This window comes from Balaenoptera acutorostrata, chromosome 3 (genome assembly GCF_949987535.1).
Source record: "Balaenoptera acutorostrata chromosome 3, mBalAcu1.1, whole genome shotgun sequence".
Taxonomy (NCBI): Eukaryota; Metazoa; Chordata; class Mammalia; order Artiodactyla; family Balaenopteridae; genus Balaenoptera; species Balaenoptera acutorostrata.
The window spans coordinates 103,525,181-103,549,221 of record NC_080066.1 but is presented as its reverse complement, the minus strand read 5'-3'; the positions used below and the strand labels follow the sequence as shown (position 1 = coordinate 103,549,221).

General features: G+C 38.6%; 1 protein-coding gene across 1 annotated transcript in view; it reads left to right on the top strand.

The window, feature by feature from the left end:
* The window catches only part of AVEN (apoptosis and caspase activation inhibitor), a 190,678-nt gene that overhangs the window by 37,575 nt on the left and 129,062 nt on the right, over positions 1-24,041 (top strand). Inside the window, exon 2 of the mRNA XM_057542135.1 lies at positions 3,688-3,865. Coding sequence (XP_057398118.1) covers positions 3,688-3,865 — 178 coding nt within the window. The remainder of the gene's footprint in view (positions 1-3,687; positions 3,866-24,041) is intronic.

The following is a 24,041-nucleotide window of genomic DNA, read 5'->3' as shown; positions in this document are numbered from 1 at the left end:
TTTATTTTTGCTTTTGTTGTCGAATCCAAAACCTCATTTCCAAGACCTATGTCAAGGGATTGACCGCCTATGTTTCTTCCAGGAGTTTTATGGTTTCAGATCTTACATTGAAGCCTTTAATCCATTTTGAGTTAATTTTTGTATATGGGGTAAGTTAGGGGCCCAGTTTCATTCTTTTGAATGTGGCTCTCCAGTTTTCCCATCACCATTTAAAGAAGAGATTGTTTTTTTCCTCACTGTATATTCTTAGCTCCTTTGTCATAAATTAATTGACCATATATGCATGGGATTATTTCTGGGCTCTCTATTCTGTTCCATTGAGCTATGTGTCTGTTTTTAGGCCAATACCATACTGTTTTAATTGGTATAGCTTTGTAATGTAGTTTGAAATCAGGACGTGTTATGCCTCTAGCTTTGTTGTTCTTTTTCAAGATTGCTTTGGCTATTTGGGGTCTTTTGTGTTCCCTTACGAATTTTAGGATTGTCTGTCCTATTTCTGTGAAAAATGCCATTGCAATTTTGATAGGGATTGCACTGAATCTGTAGATTGCTTTGGGTAGTATGGACATTTTAACTATTAATTCTTCTAATCTGTTAACAAGAACTAGCTTTCCATTTATTTGTACTGTCGATTTCTTTCATCAGTGTCTTACAGTTCACAGTATACACCAGACTACTTTCATAATGATGATGTTAACATAATAATGATGCCTTCCTATTTAGTTTTCACATTGCTTTCATCAGTATTTTCTTATTTGTTCTGTTCTTTCTCTCCATCATGGGACTATGCATATTTTATTTTCTGTCCCAGATTTTTGCAAGATGAACCAAACATAAAATCTCTAGGAGTTTTTAAGATACACCTTTCTCTAAGTTACATCAAATGTATTCTAAACTTTATTACTTCTACTACCCTCTTGTGATGGAGGCTAATGACGACTTTTCTTGTCTCCACTGTTGGGTGGAGGTAATGAGATTCTTGTTCAGTGATTCTTCTAAGTTGGGGATTAGTGAGTCATTCAGCTGTGTGAGGCCCAGCCTATTATAAACACTCTGAATATTAAATGAGGTGATGGCAGGGTCATTAATTCTGTCTAGGTCTCCAGTCTTCCATTTCAGTGGTTATTTCTGTGTTAATACTTCCTCGGGTGTTTCAGATCATAATCCTTTCACATCGAGCTAATTATTTCGCTCGGGTTTACATTTTTGCCATGGCTATATCTGTGTTCAAAGTTTTTTACTAACTGGAGAAGACTCTCTGAACTCTGTTTACCCAGTGGGTCAGCAAAAGAATATTGGATTTTCTCAAATTAAACCCTGCAAGTATTTTTCAGCTGTAGTTCTATTCCCCAAATTCTCATCAGTTGCAAAGCTATTTTCTTTAGGGTGTTCCTGGTATTTGTTATTTATATAGCAGATCTCATTCAGTCACATACCTTTAATCTGCCAGCATCTTATGGTTCCGAGAAACTTGCAGGAATGGTAGGAAACCTCTAGGTTTCAGGCAGTCTCTGCAATTTCTAGAATATAATGTGGATTGCCATTTTTTGGGTGCTGTCAAGGAGGTTTATTATATTTGAGTGCTGAAAGTGATCTTGAAAGGTCAGTTACTCCATTGTTTCATGAAAACTTATAAAAATTCGATTCAGGTGAGGACTGTTGACTACTGTTAAATTTGTTAGGTGAATGGTTGACGGGGAACTAGAAATTTGTATTGGACCAAAATAACACTACACAGACAATTTCCTAGATGTAACAAGGGAAACATATCCATACAGTGGGTGGATCAGGCTTCATCATCCAAATTCATTGGTTAATCTTAGCTTTACTTATGTTGGCTTAGCCATTTATCGTCTGTCATTTGATGTGATGTAACATAAGGTTCAGAGCACCATCTGTGATGTATTTTAGCCAAAAAATACCTGACTCTGTTGGGTGTTTAGATTAAAAAAATTTTTTTATCCACTCTTTCCTGTAAACTTATATACTAACACCACAAGGAAGCAGCCAGACAGAAGATGGGTCCTTTTGCATTCTACCTGTACTGGTCTCGTCAGTAAATCAATGTCATAAAAATAGAGGTTGTATTAGATTCAAAGAGGCTTAAGGGACAAGCACTGAGATACAATGCATGATCATGAATTGGATACTGGCTTAGACAAACCAACTGTAAAGGAAATTGTTTTGGTCAGTCAGGGAAATTTGGAAATAGTCTGGATGTTATATGAAATGAAATTTACTGAAATGCAGAAGTGGAGAATATTGATGAAAAACTGGTTACCAAAAAAAAAGTATATATAAATCTTTACATAGTAAAAGGTCTGGAAGTATATATACTAAGGTGTTAGTAGTGGTACTCCCAGGTGATGGGAATGTGGGGTTTTAATATTTTTACTTGTCTTTCCCTCCTAATTTTCTGCAATGTACATGCCTGTTTCTGTGTTAATAAAAACTTACTTTTAAAAAGTCTAACTCATCCTTTACGGATGGATTATTTTAATATATTTCACAAATTCTTTTCTTGGTAAGGATTTTATAATCTTTGGGATACTCCTTTGAATTGTATCTTTAGATTCTATATAAATCTTTTTTACAATTTAATCTTTTATTGAAAATTTCAGACAAATATTAAAATAGATAGAATAATATAATGAATTTCCATGTACTCATCATCCAGCTTCAGAAATGATCAATTATGCCCAGTTTATTTCATCTCTACCCACCATTCCTCTCCACCTATTATTTGGAAGCAAACCCACATGTCATATCTTTGCATCCATAAATAGTTCAATATTTATTTCTAAAAGATAAAAACATTAAAAAAATAATGGTATCACACCAAACAATAAGTAAATAAAATAACAATATTTCCTTAATATAAGAAAATATCTTGTTCACATTTCTTCAGTAGTCTTATAAGTGATTTTCTCTAGTTATAGTGTTTGAATCAGAGTACAAATAAGTTCCCAACATTACAATGGTGAGGTGTCCATTAAGCTTTTTTTTTTAACATCTTTATTGGAGTATAATTGCCTTACAATGGTGTGTTTCTTATTAAGCTCTTTTAATCTATAGGTTTCTCCCTCCTTCCCCATCATTTTTTTTCCCTTGCAATTTATTTATTGAAGAAACTAGACCCTTTATCTTTTGTAATTTCTCACATTCTGCATTTTTCTGCATGCCCTCTTAACATTTTAATGCCCAAGTCTGGAAACTGTTCTCTAGAATGCATCTGAGTAGGTTCCCATTTAAAGCTTATAAAATATACTTAAAGAATGTGTTTGTAAAATCTGTAAGGTGGAAGAACTAATTTCCATCCTAAAGTCTTTTGAATTTAAGACTCTTATAGCCTTGATTATTTCAGTAAGAAGAAACCACTCTTGAACTAGGATTACATTGGGGGTAGACTTTAGTGATTCAGTTACACCGATTTTAGGTAGGATCTCATCAGATTTCGTTTTCACAGCTAAATGAAGAGTTTACGCTGAAAGTACATTCTGATATAATGGGGTTCTCTTGAAATATTATTTAATACTTGCATAGAGCTTGGTTTATAAGATGTGCTCTTTATCTTGATACCTATGTACTATTTTTTGTTTGGATTTGTTTTTAAAAATTTTTACTGCTAAGACTACTAAGGTTAAGATTTCCACTGCCTGCTTAACGATTTGTCTCTAATGATTGCAGGTCGAAGATGACAGTGATGCAGAGACCTATGGAGAAGAGAATGAAGAACAGGGAAACTATTCTAAAAGGAAGATAGTTTCTAACTGGGATCGATATCAAGATACTGAAAAAGAGGTCGATAATGAAAGTGGAGAATCACAGCGGGGGACAGATTTCAGTGTTCTCCTCAGCTCTGCAGGTATGAATTCCAGTTGCACGCGTACTGCTTAGTGCTATGAAAGTTGAATAGGCATCTGTGTTCCTTTTTAAATAGCTTTTTAATAACTAGAAATTCATTGTTTGTTCTTTGGATTTTAAATTCAGGTAAAGGACAGTGTGTCTAATGGTTGGCAAGGAAAAAGTGACATTTCTTTTAATGGAAATCTGGGTTTCCATGTACTGATGTAGAAAGACTTAAGTCCTGGTTGAAATGGATAAAAGGCTTTATAGGAATGAAAAATGCTAAACTATGCCCCTCTGAATTGGGTAGGCTGAGAAACAGACGTGTTTTCTTTGATTTCAGAGGAATTAGTAGTGAAGTTTATATAAAGCTTTACAAAGTTTCTAGAATATACGTTCTTTTTTCCTTTTACATATTAGTGGGTAGGCACATATTGGAGCCGTATGTGTCTGAACACCGATACTTTTCTTTGTTGGTTTTGGACAGTCTTCTCTGTCAGCAAGGTGAGAAACTCATGCCTTCTTTGACCAGCTGTTTAAGATTGACTCTGTTGAGCAACGCACAGCAGTGTGAAGCCTGAGAGTAGTAACAGGAAATGGACCAGAGCTGGTTGTATAGAAGGCTATTCCCTACCAGCGTGTGGCATAAGAATTCAAAGGATAAATGGTGGATAGACTTTTGGTTTTCAGGAGTTACGGATGGGGAGTGGGTGGGAGGTGGATGTGCTTATAAAAGGGCAACACGAAGGATCCTTGCGGTGCTGGTACCGATCAATATCTTGATTGTGGTGGTGGACACACAAACTCCTATATACACACACATAAAAGTGAGTGCAAATAAAACGGGAAATCTAAAGAAGATTGGTGGATTCTATCTATGTCAAATGTCAATTCCTGGTTGGGATATTATACTATAGTTGTGCAAAATGTTATCATCGGGGCCAACCGTGTAGGAGATCTTGCTGTATTATTTCTTATAACTATCTGAATTTACAATTACCTCAAAAAAGTTGCCAGGTTAAAAAAAATTTAAAGGATGAAGGTATGAGAAACAGAGAAATAAAGTGAAAGTAATATCTTCAGATAGTTGGCTTTGAATTTCTTCTTCTCCCCGACTTTTATGTTGCTGTTGAGTTGTACCTATCTCTTTTCTCATCTGCCTGTATTTTTGAATGCATGCACCAAACTAAGTATCATAAAGTGATGAATTGTCTTCCAAGTTAATAGAATAAACCCTTTGAGTAGGAAACAAAGAGGTAAGTGGAGAGAGTACTAGATTTGGGTAGGAGAGCAGATTCAGCCTGGGGTCATTATGTTTATGCCATGTAGTGTAACCCCCTTGTGTGGATGATGGCATCCAACTCGTTGTTCAGGGACCGGTAGCTCATCTTTTTACCACTCAGATGAGTGTTTCCCTCTTATTACCTGCATTTTGGCCAGTTATGGATTGATAAGCACTTTTATTCAAGATAGGAGAAGGATAAAATGTGGGCTGGTCAGTTTCAATTTTTATCAGCTGTTCCACTAAAAGATTTAGGGGGCAAATTGAAGTAGTGCATAAAATTAACATGTGGATTACCTACCAGTGGATTTAACTGAATCAATTGTGTAGTCAAGTTACTAGGACGGTATCTGGCAATAAAAGAGACTGCATAAATGTTTGAAAGCAATTCAGAATGCTAGTCTAATCCAACAGTTACGCACATTGGCTTATGATTTTGGTTATTTATTGTAGCGTTTTATTTATAACTTAAAGCCTGGCATGGTTTGGGTCTTATATGTGTATTTTTCTTGTAGTCTGTCTTTGCTTACTGATTTCTTAAGCGGTTTGTTTATCGGTGATTAGTTTCTTGGGAGGTGACAACTGTCACATCTTGATATGTGCTTACATTTCTTTCCCACTCTGCTGCTGATCTATCATTTTCTTTTCACTACAGCATAAGCCTGAGAAGAGCTGCCATGCTTTCTTCCTCTATGGTGGGGTAGGCTATATTGGATTACTTTTGAGAGGTGGAGTTCATTCTGTGATCATAAAGTATTAAGAATGTCCTCTAGATAGGCTGACCATATTCCTTGGAATGATTGTAATTTTTAGTATACTGTCCTTATTTGTATAAATAAATATGCAACCCAGAAAAAATATCACTGACCATACTCCTTGGAATGATCCTGATTTTTTAGTATACTATCCTTGTTTGTATAAATAAATATACAACCCAGAAAAAACATCCTAGACGTGCACATCGTAAACTTCCCTAGCTATTGCCAAAATGCTCTCCAAAGAGGAGATGAGCTGAACTTACTAGTGTCCGCCGTCTTTGCCAATACGTAGCACTGTTAGACTTTTAAAAAAAATTTTTATTGTGGCCAATTGATTGAGTGGTATCTAGTTGAGGTTCCTTCAATTATTGGAGCACCCACCATTTCCAGGTACCGTTTCAGAGGCTGAGCGTACAGAAGTGAAACAGAACAGACACAAACACCTGCCTCGTGGAGTTGACATTCTAGAGGGTGGAGACACAGAATAAAGAAAAGGAAACTATGTAAGATGTCAAATGAATATAATTGCTTAGGGTAGAAATGAAGTGAGGGGGGGCCGTTACAATTTTAGAAAGGTGGCCAGAGAAAGTCTTACCGATAAGATGACATTTGAATAAAAGACCTGAGGAAGGTGAGGGAGCAGGCATTGAGGATATCTGTGGGAAGAGTGTTCCGGGCAGAGGCGGGAGCAAGTTCAAAGGCTTTGCGATAGGAGTAAAGGAAACAGCAGAGAGGCCAGCGTGGCTGGAGCAAAGTGAGCAGGTAGGCGGTGAGGTCAGAGATGTGTCACGTGGCCAGATCACCTGGAGGCTTGTAGACCATTATAAAGATGTTGGCTTTTACTCAGAGTGAAATGTGCAGCCACTGACGGGTTTTGAAGAGAAGAGTGATATAGCTAACTCTTGTTTTAACGGGATCACTCTGGCTGCTGAGTTGGAATAACCTGAAGACTGGTGAGGGAGGGAGCAGGTAGACCAGTGAGGCTATTGAAATTCAGTTGTTCCTCGGTATTCATGGGGGTTTGGTTCCAGGACCCCCAGTGGATAACAACATCTCTGGATGCTTAAGTCCCTTACGTAAAATGGTGTAGTACAGCTAGTCCTCTGTTTCCGTGGGTTCTGGATCTGCAGATTTCTATCTGTGGTTGAATCCGCGGATGTGGAACCTGCAGATATGAAGGGCCGACTGCAATGCAGACAAGCACTGATGGTGGCTGGGGCTAGGGGTGGTAGCGGTGGAGGTGGTGAAACATGGTTGAGTTTCGGATCTATTTTGGAAGAACTGCAAATGTAGGGTATAAGATCGGACTTGCAAATGTGGTATATGAGATTAAAAGATGCACAAGGATGATGCCAAGATTGTGGCCTGCAGAGCTAGAAGAAGGGGTTTGCCATTAAATGAGATGGATAAAACTATAGGAGGTGCTCAGTTTGCACGTGTTAAAATTGAGATGCCAGTTAGACATCTGTGTTAGTCAAAATCCTGTAGGAAATAGACGGTACACTCAGTATAATTATAAAGAAGTTTTAACGAAGGAATCATTTACAAAGTTACAGGTAGCATGTAGGGAAAGCACAAAGATAGTACAGCATTGGGAGGGCAGGTAAAGGCAGAGATGTTACCACCCCTGTTACTAGAACTCTGAAGGAGAGCTTCATGTGAGAAGTTTGCCTTGAGAGGATGAATCGCCTTTGGTCTAAAGATGTAGCCAGCAAAGGTGACTCTCCAGGGAGAGGGACAGGGGAATAAGTGCTCTGGTCTTAGACTCCTTTTTTCCTCCATTCTCCTGCCAAGGCTCCCCATAAGCCTAACCTACTGGAAGTCAGAAGGCAAGGGAAGCCTGAAGCTGTGATCCGTATAGATCAACCTCCTAGGGCAGAACAGAGAGGGGACGGGTGGAGAGTGAATCTGGAGTGGTAACTGCAAGAGACCCAGCACAACATCCAACAGGAAATACTGGAAATATCGGAAATATCAAGCATGTTGTTGGATAAAGGTATCTGGGGTTCGGGACCCGGGTTTGGACAGGAGATATACATTTGGGTGATGCCAGATGGTGTTTAAAGTTATGAGAATGCATGAGATGACCAAGGGAGTTATTGACTAGAAAAGTACTGAGCCCTGGGTACCACAGTGTCTAGAGGTTAGGGAAATGAGAAAAGAACCAACAAAGGAGAATGAAGAAGGAATGAAGGAGTGTTTCCAGGAAGAAAGGGATTTGTGTCAAACACAGCTGATGAGAGCCAAGAATTGACAGTTGAATTTAACAACATAAGGTTACTGGTGATCTTAGCGACAGCAGTTTTGTTGGAGTGGTGGGATAAATTCTTTCTTGGATTCGAAAAGAATATGGAAGGAGAGACATTTGAGACAGAAAGTATAAACAACTATTAATATTGAGGAGTTTTGTTTATAAAGGGAAGGAGAATAATGGGCTGGTGGAGGAAGTGGGTCAAAACATATTTTTTAAACATGGGAGAAGTAATTGCATGTTTATTTGTTGATAGAAAGATCCAGAAAAGAGGTCAAAAATAATGTGAGAAGAGGTGAGAATTACTGGATCTGTGTTCTTTGGTCCACATGAGGTGATGGAATCGTTTGTACAGATGGAGCAATTGCCCACTGCCAGGGGCTGGGGCAGTTTTTCAACTGTAATTGGAGGAAACCCAGAATATTTGGGCATAGATATAGGTAGGTGGGTAGATATGATGGGGGCTTGAGGAAGTTCTCTTCTGGTTGCTTCTGTTTTCTTAGTGAAATGAGAAAGCTGTCAGAGTCAGGGAGGAGGTGTTGGAAATGTGAGGAGAGAGTAGAAGTTAAGAAATAGTTATCTATAGAAAACAAACTCATGGTTGCCAAAGGGGAAGGGAGGGGGATAAATTAGGGTATGGGATTAACATGTACAAACTACTATACATAAGATAGATAAGCAACAAGGATTTACTGTATAGCACAGGGAACTAGATTCAGTATCTTATAATAACCTATAATGAAAAATAGTCTGAAAAAATATATAACTGAATCCCTTTGCATACCTGAAACTAACATAATATTGTAAATCAACTACATTTCAATAATAAAAAAATACTAAAAAAGAAAGAAACAGCTGTCTAGAGAGTGGGAAATTGAATGAAATAGGAAAATGTGGTTTGGTTGCTGGGTGCTAATGGACGCCCACAGGAGGTTGATGGTCATGAATTTAAGGTGAGAAAGGCGTGTTTTTCCCCCATTCACATTCTGCTGTATGGGTGCAGGTATGGAGGGATGGAGAGTAGGATTTAATCATGATTATATTGTTGTTCAGCCAAGCAAATGCAATGAAGTGAGAAACAGAAAAGGGGTGATTAGAATGATTGCCATTGCATTCAGGCTGGGTAAAGAGAGACGTGTAGGCATGAGAGAGGTGAGGGGCAGAGGAAAGATAGTGGGATCAGTGGACTGTAGATTTCTCTGTGCAGAAGGATTGTTGACCTCCTTGAAGGGGTATGAGTCGGAAAGGGGGGAAGTGGTGACCATAGAGTGGAGCATTTCAAGTTTGGGTTTAGTGGGGCAGAGGTTGTAAATGATGATAATGATATACTCTAGTATAAAAGCGTGAGTGAGTGGCTCTGAGCTGGCGTGGAGGGCTGGGTTGCTGCATTTCCTTGGCTAACTGTTGAGGCTGAGCATCTTTTTTTGCTGTGCTAGCTTGCTTCTATGAACTGCCTGCACACATTCTTTGACCATTTGGCTTGTTTGTTTCTTATTGACATATATTTTTAATATATTCTTGACATATTTTTAATATATTCTTGATACTTATCTTTTGATGTTTATTTTCACAGATATCTTCTATTATGGGATTTTCTCTTACTTTTGTAATGGTATCTTTTGGTGCATGGTTTTATGTTTTAATGTAATTGAATTTATCAACTTTCTGTCTTACAGTATGTGTTGTTTTGTGCCTTGTTTGGGAAATTCATCTTTCCCTCAAGATCACAAAGATATGTTCTCTTGTATTTTCTCTTAAAAATTCAAGTTTTGCTTTGTTTTCTGAAGCGTGCTAAATTTTATCAGTTGCTACATTCTTTCACAAACTTTAAAAAAAAACCTTATTGAGGTATTATTGACATATAAAAAGCTGTTCATATTTAACATATACAACTTGATGAGTTTGGGGATTAAGTTTGTACCTTTGAAATAGTCAAGGCCATAGAATGTCCATCAGCCCCCCAAATTTCCTCCCATCTGCTTTATCTTATTATTAATTTTGGTGGTAAGAACACTTAAGATCTACCCTCTTAGCAAATTTTAGGTATACAATACAGTCTTGTTAGCTACAGGTACTCTGCTGTGTAGTAGATCTCTACCGCTTACCTATCTTGTATAACTGAAACTTTTACGACCATTTTTAGATTAGTTGATTTTCAGTTTGGCTTCACAGAAGGTCACAGGCCTCTAAGTAGAACAGATCTGGATTTGAATCCTATTCTGTCATGTTTCTTTCTAATCTTAGGCAATGCTATTTCTCTCAGTAGGAAATGCAGGAATAGTAGGAAGTAACAGTGTTTGATTTGATGATGTCAGCATCTTATCCCAAATTTACCACTGATTTTAGTTCTGCTTAATGTGTAACCAAGGTACCTAGATTTAGTATTTATCTGAAATTTTTTGTTGATAGAAGCTTAGTTAACTGTGTTCAGTAAAATAAAGTCCAATTTCTTTTTTTCCTTGAACGTTAGACATAATAGCACTGGTTGCCAACAGAATTTATATATCTTTGTTTTCCTGAGAAATTAAAAGTTAACCTTGGGTATAATATAACTGACTTATTGAGTCTATTTCTTGAATAATCAGTGGTGGTGGTCTGAGTTACTAAACATTTAAAAGTTGGTGTCCTTAAGTTAAGTGATAAAACAGTCTTTTCCCCTTTCCAGCGCTTTGTTCCCTATAGTTATTAATCTGCTTTTCTCCCCGATCTCGGTGTCTGCCACGTGTCATGAAGAATCATCATTGCCATCGCAATGTGTCATCCAGGCTTGGTTTCTCAGTCAGGGGCTCTATGCTTTGGACTGTTCTTTAGACATTATTTCCTATTCCAGAATTAGCTGTGCTTTGCATACACCTCTGGTCCAGTTCTCAACTGCCATTTTGAAGGCAGACTTTTTGCTAAGAGTATACCTAGCTTAATGGGGTGTTCTTCTTCTAGTAGGATTTCCATTACAGTGGTGAATTTTTGTAGACCATGAATGAATTCAAAGAGTGAATTTCTATTTTGTACACAGTTGGTGTATATGTATGTTGGTATATTAACTTTGGAAGGCAGTTTGTCATTTTCCAGTAAAGTTGACGCTCCAGTACGTCCAACCTTGGGAGATACTCTAGAGAAATCCTAGCACGTGTGTATCAGGAGACATGTGCATGAATGTGCATAGCTGTATTGTTCAGAAGAGTCACAAATGGAAGCAACTCAAATGCCCATTAACAGTGGGATGAGTACATAAATATTGTAAGTGGATGAATCTCTGAAACCTTCTGTGAATACCTCCGAAATACCTCAGTATGATTCTATTCATAGAAAGTTCAAACACAACAAAAAGTAAACTGTGTTATTTAGGGATGCATGTTTAAATGGTAAAATGAAAATCAAGGGCATGATTATTACAAAAATCAGGGCTGCAGTCACCTCCAGTGGAGAGATGAGGGGAAATGATTGGGGAGGGCGCATAGTAGGTGTGCGTTGGGGGTGGTAGGGAGGCTTCTGTGGCATCGGCGGTATTCTATTTCTTGATCTGGATAATGGTTCCTTGTGTTTGTTTAATAATTCTTTAAGTTGTCTATATCTATTGCCTATTCTTTATGTATCTCTCTATACAAGGGAAAAAAAAAGTCTAAAAGTGGACTTCTCATGGTAGAATTTGTTACTACCATAGACCATGGGAAACATTTTGGGAGAAGCAGCCCTTTTCAGCACCTTCAACCTGTGTCTTCAACATGCAGGTGCTTTCTGCTTTGTTTGAGTTTCTGGCCAGGGGCAGTGGCATCTCATTTTTATAAATGGAGGATATGGGAAGGGTACTAGTTTGCTTGAAGTCCTTTTTCTGGTAGGATTGGGAGTCTTCAGACATCTGTTTAGTACTCTTTCTGGAAGCCTTCAGCTTATAGCTAATCATGCCTTCAGCTTTTCTTTTTGAACAGTATTCTTGCAGTTCTAGGTTATGTTTCAAAACCTTTGAAAATGGTACCATACTCTCACATTCAGGCATAAAATCTTCGATCTTTAAGCATTTTTTCTGCCTCCTACGTTTTTTTCAAATGGTGAGTTATTGAAACCATGCCATATGCTTTATTTTCTTCTTTCAGATGTCACAGATAACCAGAGTTAGACAAATGCTTCCAGTGTGAGCAGGATGCACTGGGGCAACGTTGAAGATAAACATGAGGCGAACAGTCTTTTATGTGCAAGTCTATAAGCTGTTTATTTTAAGTGGAACAAATAAAAATGATTAGACTACAGTTTGGTCAGCATAGTTTTCTAGGCCTATTTTCATTTAAAGCTGTTATAGGAAAAGCCCATCTATCCTATAGATGGGATGCTGACTGATTCGTGAATCATCAAATAAAGCCAATTAGACCTTCCAAAAAAAGCTACTATATATCTTCCTCAGTGTAATTTTATGAAAAGTTGATTTTGGGGGGAGATTTTCATTCTAATATTAGATTTTCTTGCCTCTGCATCCTTTTGCCAGCAATTAGACCGAAAGGGAAAAGAAGGCTGTCACTCTAGCAGCCTATATTTTTTCATTAAACTTTGAACCTTTTTTCCCATGAATCAGCGGGACAGTTGAGTTGTATTTGCCCTCCTTGATTCAGTTCTTTTGTTTTTTTCTTTTTATTTGATATGTATTTTATTAGTTTTTGCTAATATATTCTTATATTACAAAGGCAATTTAGTGGAAAAACATTCCCTTTGATATTGGAATCATTTGAAATAACACAAGCAGAACTATCCATTAAAAAAATCTTTATTTGAACAACAACAACAAAAAGACAGGTTAAAGCCCACACACAGGTTAAAGCACACACACACACACACACACACACACACACACACACCTTTCCTGTCTTACAGCTGGACATTGAAGTGGGTCTAATTTGATTTTCTTTTTTTCAAACCTCCAAAGATAGAAGCAGCTGAATACCTAGAAATTTGTTTGCTACCCTACTGGTCTCCTGCACCATTGTGTTTTCTATTGTTTTGATGAAGACTCTTTGGCTACTTTTACTCGTCCATCTGCTTCATTTTTATCATCACTGTCAATTTTCATTTTCTTGCTCTGAAACTGTAGTTTTCCTTAAACAGACCCAGCCTAGGCAGCTTTAATTCCTTCTCCTTTTCCTTAAATCTGTGACCTTTTGATTTCCATTTGTTGAGGGATTCTGGTTGATCCACCACGATTTTTTTCAGGGCTGTGTTTTATCTCTCCTGGTACTCCCCACCTCTCTTCTTTGTTCTCTAATTGGAGGTTACCATTATTGGCTTCTTCGGCTATATCTAGTGCTGCTTTAGCTTTCTCATGAAATAGAATTATTTCTCTCTTTTGCACCTTTGATGAAATCTATCCACTTTATTTCCCCACAATTTGAGGAAAGGAAGTGTAGATCTTCTCTACAGGTCAGATCATCTAAGTCATCCAAAAAACTCAGCCAAAACCTAATCTTTTCTTCTAGAGATTTCATTTCAGCATTTATAGCACTGCTGTTTTTCTTCTTGTTTAGCTCTCAGTTTAGCTTATACTTTATTTTGCCTTCTGTCTCTCTCTTATTTTTTTGCAAATTAATCTTTCTCGAAAAGTATTAGAGAGTCTGTCTTTATGCTTTTGGTCAGGGGTCTCTGTTTCTCATTTGAATATTTTGTGCTTGACCTTTATCTTCTAATCTTTCTTTTGTCACCAAGGGTTGTACCAGTTGAGAAGCCTTTTACATAAATGGATCTGTTTTTACATCATTTTTTATGGTCATCAGTCATCAGACATTTTATACTCATCAGAGAGAGTTTTGCATGGAGAGCTTCTGATTTTCGCTTTATCTTTATTTATTTTCATGGGTTTTGACTTTGATTTTCTTACTACTTCTATTAAAGTCTGAGGGATTTTAACCTGTTGAATTATATTATCTCCAGAGGTACCCAGCTTTCATCCAGTTTGATCTGTTCCCTAAAAAATTTGTCTTATGGCAAATTATAGTCAAATAACACTTGGTTCGATGACTGATTTGGGTCCCAGAGCAGCCATTTTTTCACCACCACCATTTTTGGCTGTTGTTGCCGTCTTCCTGAGCCCAGTCCTTCAGAGCTGAGCCGCAGTGACTGAAATGTCTCAAGTTCATTTTATGAACTGAATGTTTATTTAGACTATTAGATAATTTAGATTATTCTTACTAGAACTTTTACTGAGAGAACATTATTGAATCTTTTTGGATTTGACTTGTATTCCAGATACTGTTCTGGTTGATAAATGTCTAACTGGCTACATCATCAAATCTGCATGTTACATTCTAACAGCATCTAGCATATTCCTCTCAACTCTGCTGTCTACCCTCTCAGTCTCTTTATTCTTGTGGACCCGTACTTCCCTTTAAAAAAATTACCCTCATTTAAAAGAGGGTTTTGGGAAGCAGAGCAAATAAATGCTCATGATCAATGTCATATTTAAGTGGAAGTTGATAAGTTCTCTTTACTTGCTCTAGAAAGAGACAATAAAAGAGTTATTTTGGTAAAGCCTTTAATGAAGGTCAGGGTAGAACCTCTTCTAATATGAATAGCATGGAACATGAATTTAAAGGCTATGAAAAGGGCAGACATAACCATAGGATTGTGATAACAAAGTCGTCTATTTCAGTAAGTGTACCCAAAGTGTTGTATGTGTGTTTTGGTTGTAGAATGGAAGGTGCATTGGATTGATGGATGTCAGCTGAACTGTCTTGGTTCTGGTTGTCACTTACTAACTACGTGCCCTTGAGGGAGTAAAACTCTCGGAACTTCCTTTATTTTTTTAAACTGTAAAAAATAATACCTGCCTTGCTTTAATCCAGGATGGTTGTAGGGATCATGTAGAACTATTAAATAAACTATAAAGTGCTGTAAAAAGTTAAGAATTATTTTATAGGCAAAGACAAGCAAACTGTTGGGGTAGATACACAGTGTAAGTGTGACAATTGAGAAAATCTAGTGGTATTTAAAATCATGCCATTAACATGGGGCCATCATTAAAGTAACAGCATAATACCGACGTATATAATTAGAATATAAAACACCATGGCCATTAGCTCGTTTTCTCTCTTATGGGATTTGTTGACCTCTTTCAATCTCTACAACTACAGAGGTGACACAGGGAACTTGAAAGATGATTAAAAATGGGAAAAATTGGATCTGTGATGAAATGTTTATGATGCTAAGGAAAAGAAGTCTGAGAAGTGATTTAATAATTATGTCATATGTGTTCCAGGCCCTAAAGACAATGGAAAAAACCAAATGGGCTCAAGTAAAATGCAAGGGAAATAGATTAGATATTCATGTACATTTTGTACATGAGATGTTAACTGGGCATCTAAGGGAGAGTTGGGGAATCATCCTAATTGGAAATCTTTCAGAATAGATATGGTCTCATTTGACTGGAATGGATCCAACAGTTGTCCTTCCTGTGGCACAGGGACAGGCAAGGTGATTTATGAAGGAATTTAATTTTATTATTTATTTGTTTGGCTGTGCCTCTCAGCTTGCAGGATCTCAGTTCCCCTACCAGGGGTTGAACCGGGCCACGGCAGTGAAAGCGCCAAATCCTAACCATTAGGCCACAAGGGAACTTCCAGGGAACTTTTTAAAAAATCCTATAATTCTGTTCTCCTGGCTTCTTTAAATTTTGCAATGATTCTATAGCATTTTACTCAAGTGCATTAAGTTAACACTTCCAGTGTTCTCAGAAGGGTTACGCTTAAAATAAATAAGTAAAGGGTGTGTGTGTAAATGGATCCCTGTGGCCATTAGTGACCCTGTGACAGCAAATGACCTTAAGCTAACAAGCTGATGGCAATAAGTACTGCCATTTCCTGAATACCTACCAGGTGCAGGCTGTAGGCTTTTTTCTATATCATTGATTCGGAACGGTAACTACAGGGTAGATTTCATTATCTCTACATGTGTTGAAATTAAGCCTTAAAAACAATGTTAAATAATATATGCAACATTCACACATCTAATATGCAGCAGAATAAGGATTCCAACTTAAGTATGCCTGGCTTCAGAGTTGGTATCTTTCCCATTTGACACTATCCATTAAAGTCTACATGTACAACATTCTCTAAGATACACGTTCTCTTGTATATCTGTCTCTGCAAAAGGAAGCTTTATTGGTGACACTTGGTCTGCATCTTGGGAGAGGGTTTGTGATTGGTTAAGAAGCTGCCATGGGGCTGGAGGCAGAAGTCCAGAGGCCAGGGAGCTGCAGCAAGGCCTTGGAAGGTGCCGCCCCTGGAGGCTTCTAGCCATGCTTATGGCTGAGCGTTTCAAAGAGGCCTCACCCAGCCCTGCCTCAGGCTGGCCCGAGGAGGTTGCTCAGGTGGTTGTCCTTCTTGATGAATTTCACCTCGTTGTCCAGGAAGTGTTTCTCCAGGAAGTCAAAGAGATGGGAGTCTCTGTGGGCAGAACCCAGGGCATGCAGCTTCAGCAGGACCCGGTTCAGGGTTTCCTCTAGGGCCAGGGCCCCTTCCTTGCCACCCAGACTGTGACCTCACTCATCCTGAGGCCGCTTCTTCATGTCCTGGACGAGGACTCAGCTGCAGCCCTGCTTCTGGATCTTCTAGAGATGTTTGGTGCCCTTGCATTTTTCCGGCAGCTCATCGCCAGCGACACTTTTGCAGCTGGAACGGAAGCCCAGAGAGAGGGAGGTATAGGAAGCCCACAGATGCAGGTTGATCAGGTGGGTGATAGCAGCTTTGACCTTGGTGGAAAAATTCTGGTGGATCTGGGAGCTCATGGTTGATTGGCAACAAGGAGCTAAGCACAACATCTGGGGTTAGCTGTTGTGGGAAGCAAAGGATGGCAAGAAGATGTCCTGGAGGCTGCAGCTGGAGAGGGGGTTTGAGGGGTGATCAAGAGGCTGGAGGAAGGGGGCAAATCTTGGGTCTGTTCCACCTAACACTGCTGAGGCAAGAGACAGGTCCAAGGACTGCCTGGTGCTGTTGATTCTTTCGGTTAAAAAAAAAAGCCAATATCAAATGAATTTGATGGAAAAAAACTCAAATATATATTTTCCATCTGAAAGGTGACATTAACTCAAAAGATTAAAACCCATACAGGATACTGCGTTGTATATTCTTAGTATACTGTCATACTTGAAGGGAGTGGAAGGAATACCTTCGCATGATTTGTTATGTGAGTACTACATCTGTCTCAGCATTTTCAATTAACCTAAGAATGGAACTGATGCTAATGAAATATCGATACATACTGCTTAATTTAGTGACTGAGTGTGGTGTACATTCCCCACATAGCTTTTCATAATCTGTGGTGGGAATTCCTCTTGGAAATTAAATCTGTATCTTACGTGTTTCACTGGCACTTGTGGAAGGGACTTAATAGTCACGTGGTCATTATCTATTATCCCTTAAATATTGCATCCTGTGTATTGTACATAGAGGGAGATGTTTCAGTGTTAATGACACTGCTAGTCTCTTAAAATCATGAAGTTTGAGAAAGTTTGTTTTCTTCATCTATTCATCTGTCATTTACTAGCTAAGTAGATAATTTATGTGGTTTTAATATTTACCTTGAGAAGTCTGTGACACTAGAGTTTTCTGCCTTGTTTTTATACAGTTTAGTCTTTATGAAATTTTATATTGAAATTTGAGGTTATCATGAATAACTTTGGATAACCAAAATTAGTAGAATTCTAAGTTTGTTGTCATGAATTTCTACCTCCATGGTGGGAATGCAGCGGGAATCACATCTGTCAGAGAGACAATCAGGCACCCGGGCTTTCTGGCATCTCCTGTTTAGAAAATTATAGAAACTTTCAGTTTTAGAGATAGAATAATCCTTGGAGGTAATTTTTTCATTATCTTTTATTTCCTTTCTTGAGTTTCTATTTTTGAACATTTTCTAGAAATTAAGAGAATGAAGCTTAAGGAGATTAAGTGACTGTGTCCATGGTCTTGATATTGAGCAGCTGTCTTTGGCTTCAAACTCAGGATTTCTAACTGGTAGTCATTCATTTAGCAAACACTTAACAAGTGTCTGCACTGTGTCCCATGTCATGCCGGGTGTTAAGGGTACAGAAATGCCTAAAACATTCCCTGTGATTGAGATTATTGTTGGACCCTCCTACACTGTTGGTGGGAATGTAAATTGATACAGCCACTATGGAGAACAGTATGAAGGTTCCTCAAAAAACTAAAAATAGAACTACCATATGATCGAGCAATCCCACTCCTGGGCATATACTGGGAGAAAACCATAATTCAAAAAGACACATGCGCCCCAGTGTTCATTGTAGCACTATTTACAATAGCCAGAACATGGAAGCAACCTAAATGTCCATCAGCAGAAGAATGGATAAAGAAGATGTGGTACATATATGCAATGGAATATTACTCAGCCATAAAAAGGAACGAAATAGTGCCATTTGCAGAAATGTGGATAGACCTAGAGACTTTCATACAGAGTGAAGTAAGTCAGATAGAGAAAAACAAATATTGGATAATATCGCTTATATGTGGAATCTAGAAAAATGGTACAGGTGAACTTATTTGCAAAGCAGATGTAGAGAACAAACTTATGGACACCAAGGGGGGAAGGTGGGTGGCATGAATTGGGAGATTGGGATTGACATATATACACTACTATGTATAAAATAGACAACTAATGAGAACCGACTGTATAGCACAGGGAACTCTACACAGTGCTCTGTGGTGACCTAAAGGGGAAGGAAAGCTAAAAAAGAGGGGATATATGTATATGTATAACTGATTCACTTTGCTGTACATCAGAAAGTAACACAACATGGTAAAGCAACTATATTCCAATAAAACTTAATTTAAAAAAAAAAAGATGATTGTTGGGAGAGGCAACAGGGGTCCTGAGCATTCCTGCATGTTCCTGTTGGACAAGCCAAGAAAGTGGGACCCTGACCGCTCTCTCTACCTGAGGCAACAAGCAACCGTGAGGGATGAGGTAACATCTCCCCCAGGCAAAGGTCAGGCTTGCTTCCACTTACTGTAAGAGCAGTGAGTCTCCTAAGCTTAGTGTTCCTTTCCTGTAACATGACCGGTAGCATGTAGAGGATTCCATGATGGGCTCTTTGAATTACTGCTCTGAGGCAGAGGGGGCCTGAGAAACCAATGCAAACGAACATGAAGCTTTGGCCTTGAGTAATCATGTCCTTGGTCTCTGATCCAGGAGTCTCATGTCTTCTGCCAGCATCCATGGAACAGTAATAGGCTAACTTATTATCTTACAAATAGGATAAAATCTCAGACCCTGAATAGTACTTGGCAAGTATCAATTGTGGGAAAATACAGGTGAGAAAACCAACAATTACAGTTCAGTGTGGGCAGCACAGAGCTGTGTAACAACCAAGGGAGGACACCCAGTTCATCTTGGGAAGGTCAGGGAGGCTTTTCTGAGTGCATTGCTCTTGACCTGATCATACTGGATTGTGTGTCTATTGAGGGTAGATCTTTTTATCCTCAGTATTTGGCACGGTACACAGCACATGGTTCGTGACTATAAGCTTGCTGAATGGATGAATAAACTGTTATTTGTAGCTGCTGGTTGTGATTTACTGCATCAGTGGTTCATATATTTGCTACTACGGTTTGTCTCCTTTTTAAGAACTGTAGTCCTGGGAAGATAGTCTTCAATGAAAAGCAACTCACTTTGACGCCTAGCATAAATCTGTTCCAACAAGTGAGGAAGGTGGTCAAGTTGCAGGATATCTTGCATGTGGATTCATTTAATACTAAGTAATATTAAGGCCCAATTATTTGTTTTTTGACTTTTTAATTTTCTAATACTACTTAGATTTTTCAGAGGAGTTGCAACAATAGTTCCCTTATACCCTTCACCTAGCTTCCCCTAATGTTAAATAACATATTAAATAAACATGGTACCTTTATCAAAACTAAGAGATTAATGTTGGTATACTACAGACTTTATTTGAATTTCCCCGTTTTCTCCCCACTGATGTGCTTTCTTTGTTCTAACTCAGGATACCACATTGCATTTATTTATCTCCTTAGTCTCCTCTAATTTGTGACAGTTTTTCAGTCTTTTCTGGACACTTTTGAAGAATCGTGGTTAGGTATTTCATAGGATCCCTCAGTTTGGGTTTTTCTGATATTTTCTGGTGATTGGACTGAGGTTATGGAGTTTTTTGGGGGAATACCACAGAGATGGCGTGCCTTTCTTGTTGGCACACATGCTATCAATGTGACATTACTGATTGTGTTGACTCTGATCCCTTGATGAAGATGGTATCTGTCAGGTTTCTCCACGGTCAAGTTACTTCCTACTCTCTGTTCACTAAGTCCTCCTCACACTCAAGGGGATGGGAATTAAGCTTCACCTACGCAGGGGAGGAGTGTCAAGGAATTGGTGGGCATATGTTAAAATAGTGACAGTAAATAATAACTATCTTGGGGGAAATATTTTTAGGTTATGCAAATGTCCTGTTTCTCCTTAAAGGCTCAGCAGAACCAGTTCTCTCAGAATGAGGCCAAGAGTTGCCTGGGACAAAGCATTTATATTAATTGAATGGGGTGAATGAGGGTACATTTGTTAAACAAGGTAAAACATCAATCATTGATTTTAATTTCTTCATTAATCAGTTACAAAATGCTTATTTATCTCTGAGGATGTGTTGGCTACCAATTAAGAAGGTACGTATGTATGTGTGTATATATATGTATGTGTATGTATGTGTGTATGTATGTGTACTTACGCATGTGTGTATATGTGTGTTTGTGTGTGTGTGTATATATATATATGTATATATATATGAATAGCTTCATTCCAAATGACTTGTATACATGTCTAAAGTCCATTGATCAGAAAAACTTCATTTAAAGAATAGATATATATGTATAACTGAATCACTGCTGTACACCTGAAACTAACACAACATTGTAAATCAACTACACATCAATTAAAAAAGAAACTTTGTTTAATGTTGTGCTTCTTGTGCAAGAGACTGTCTTGATGTCCCATGCAATCGGGAGGTGCAGTCTTCCAAAAGTTACTCTTGCAGTTGATAGATGAGAGGGAGGCATGCTTCAATGGGCCAGCAGTCATCCCAGCACATACCACCGATGTGGCTGATCTTCCATGGAAGTTGGGGTAATTCTAGGGTAGCCTTTGTTGCCCTGGGTGCTGTCCAAACAGGGGCTGGTCCAGAGAGAGAATCTGTTTAATGTGTCTTTAGATTGATAAGGGGAAAAACATCCTGACATTTTGACGTATGACATAACCATTTATCCTTACTGCTATTCTCAGCAGCCCCATAATCTGAATGTATTCTTGCTTAGATATTTGAGTTGAGTAAGAGAAAATCTGCACTAGTATTTGGTACGGTGCTACAGTGCTAGATATGGGTAAGGACTTACAGCATTTTAAAAAAATTTGTAAGAGCTTAAAAAAATATATGATCACCATTTGGCAGTGATCAAATCAAATTGAAGTTGACCATTGGACTGAAATTTGGTCTCTTAACCATATGTTACTGCTTTGCTCCAGAACAGATTTTAGTGATGAGCTATTGTCAGGAATACGTTCATTTCTTTTTTCTTTCTTTTTTTTTTTTTTTTTTTGCAAAGCACAGCATTTCTAATTCTTGGTGTCATCAGAGTAGGGTTTAGATGAGAGGAGGGGGTATTCTTGAAGGAATTGGCAATGGAGAAGGCAACATTGTTGTGATATGTCTTGGGGCCATTTCATATTAATTTAGGTTGAATAACAATATTTGCCTTAATTGGGGGTGGAGGGGGTAGATGAGGTGTAGACATAAATTCAAATTTCAAACAAAACGTGTTAAAATAGTTCTTATTTGTAGAGCACTTGGCCAGGTAGTTGGTACTTTATGTACAACATTCTATTTAACTTCAAGATAACCCTGCAAGGTCGATATTGGACCGTTTTACAAATGAGGCAAATTAAGCTCAAGGAAGTTAGATAATTTGCCTAATGTCACATCACTAGGACATGGTGAAACTGCAGTGTAATTTTCCATCAGCCTGATTCCAAAACCCATCACTATTCTTTACTGAACTCTTACCTTCTGACTATGCGTGCAGTTGGCTGTGTGACAGTAGTCCCTTTTGGTATATTGTATAGAAAACGAGTCATTTCATGGTGTGGGAATAGTTATGTCCCACCCCCTGCCCCCCTTGTAGTAAAAACAAACAAACAAAACTTTTAGCTACTTTAAAAAAGTTATCTTTGTTGTCTAGTTTGTTGCCTTTTGATCTGCTCATGAGAATGGAAACATTACTCTTATCACCTGCTACTTGTTTCATTTATACTGAAAAGTATGGAAAAATAGGGATTTACTTCAACTATCTGACTTATTATGACAGAGGTACTCAGGAGCTCTAACACAGAAATGAGTTTTTCTTGACTGCTGATAATTAGCAACTCGAGCAAGAGGATAATTATGTGTTAACCTATTTATGCAGTGTATGTGTAAATGAAATTCATCTGCTTCATATTAGGAAAATTGACAAGGCATCACTATTGTTAATATTTTTCACATTACCCTCTTGGATTTTTAATTTGGATGTCTTCTTATAATTTTGAGAGAAAATCCAAAGGGATTGTTGCCAGGGCTTAGAGGAGTCTTGGAAAAAGTTGATTGTAATATTTGCACATAAACTCACTGTAACCTCAGTAGGCCGTTGAGCATTTTTACAACTTGATGATCCCCATTTTAAAGTGAGAGAGTCCTTATTTGCAAAGCGTTTCTGAATCCCAGGTTAGTCTTTTTTGAATTTTGATTGGAGACTGTCGTGATGTCATTTTTAGGGTAGGCTAGAGTTACCTATATGAGAACTGTATCATTTCCCTTATATTATTTATTTATTTATTTATTTGGCTGCGTTGGGTCTTTGTTGCGGCCTGCGGGCTCTTCATTGTGGCGCACAGGCTTCTCTCTAGTTGGGGCACGCGGGCTCCAGAGTGTGCGGGCTCAGTAGTTGCGGCATGTGTGGGCTTAGTAGTTGTGGTGTCCAGGCTCTAGAGCATGTGGGCTCAGTAGTTGCAGCGCATGGGCTTAGTTGCCCTGCAGCATGTGGGATCTTAGTTCCCCAACCAGGGATCGAGCCCGCATCCCCTGTATTGGAAGCGCAGTGTCTTCACCGCCAGGGAAGTCCCTAAATGCCTCTTTAAATGCTCCAGAATGAGTATACTTTAAAATCCTCAGGGATCTTAACCACTGGACCACCAGGGAAGTCCCTCCCTTATATTTTGAAGTCAGAATGGTATTGCACATTAGTAGTTTTCATACTGTTCTTTTTTTTTTTTTTTTTTTTTATAGCTACTTTATTTATTTCTTTAATTTTTTTTTTTTTTTGGCTGTGTTGGGTCTTCGGTTCGTGCGAGGGCTTTCTCTAGTTACGGCAAGTGGGGGCCACTCTTCATCGCGGTGCAGGGACCGCTCTTCATCGCGGTGCGCGGGCCTTTCACTATCGCGGCCCCTCCCGTTGCGGGGCACAGGCTCCAGACGCGCAGGCTCAGTAGTTGTGGCTCACGGGCCCAGCTGGTCCGTGGCATGTGGGATCTTCCCAGACCAGGGCTCGAACCCGTGTCCCCTGCATTAGCAGGCAGACTCTCAACCACTGCGCCACCAGGGAAGCCCTTTCATACTGTTCTTGATGCTTTAATTTGCTTATGGTGTAAATGGAATTTGGGAACAGCTATGGGACTTGCCTATACCTCTATTCGGAGCAGGAAGTAATTTTGGGCTCTGTGTATAGCTAATGATAAATGGGCCAAGTTGTGGGACCAGTTTTATCATTAGACCTCTGCCCCTTTTTTTTCTCTGTGGTGTTCCCTTTTCTTTCCCATTTAGGTACTTGACCACCTATTGTAATGCTCAAGGCTTTTAGGTACTCATTTATGCTTTGCCTGC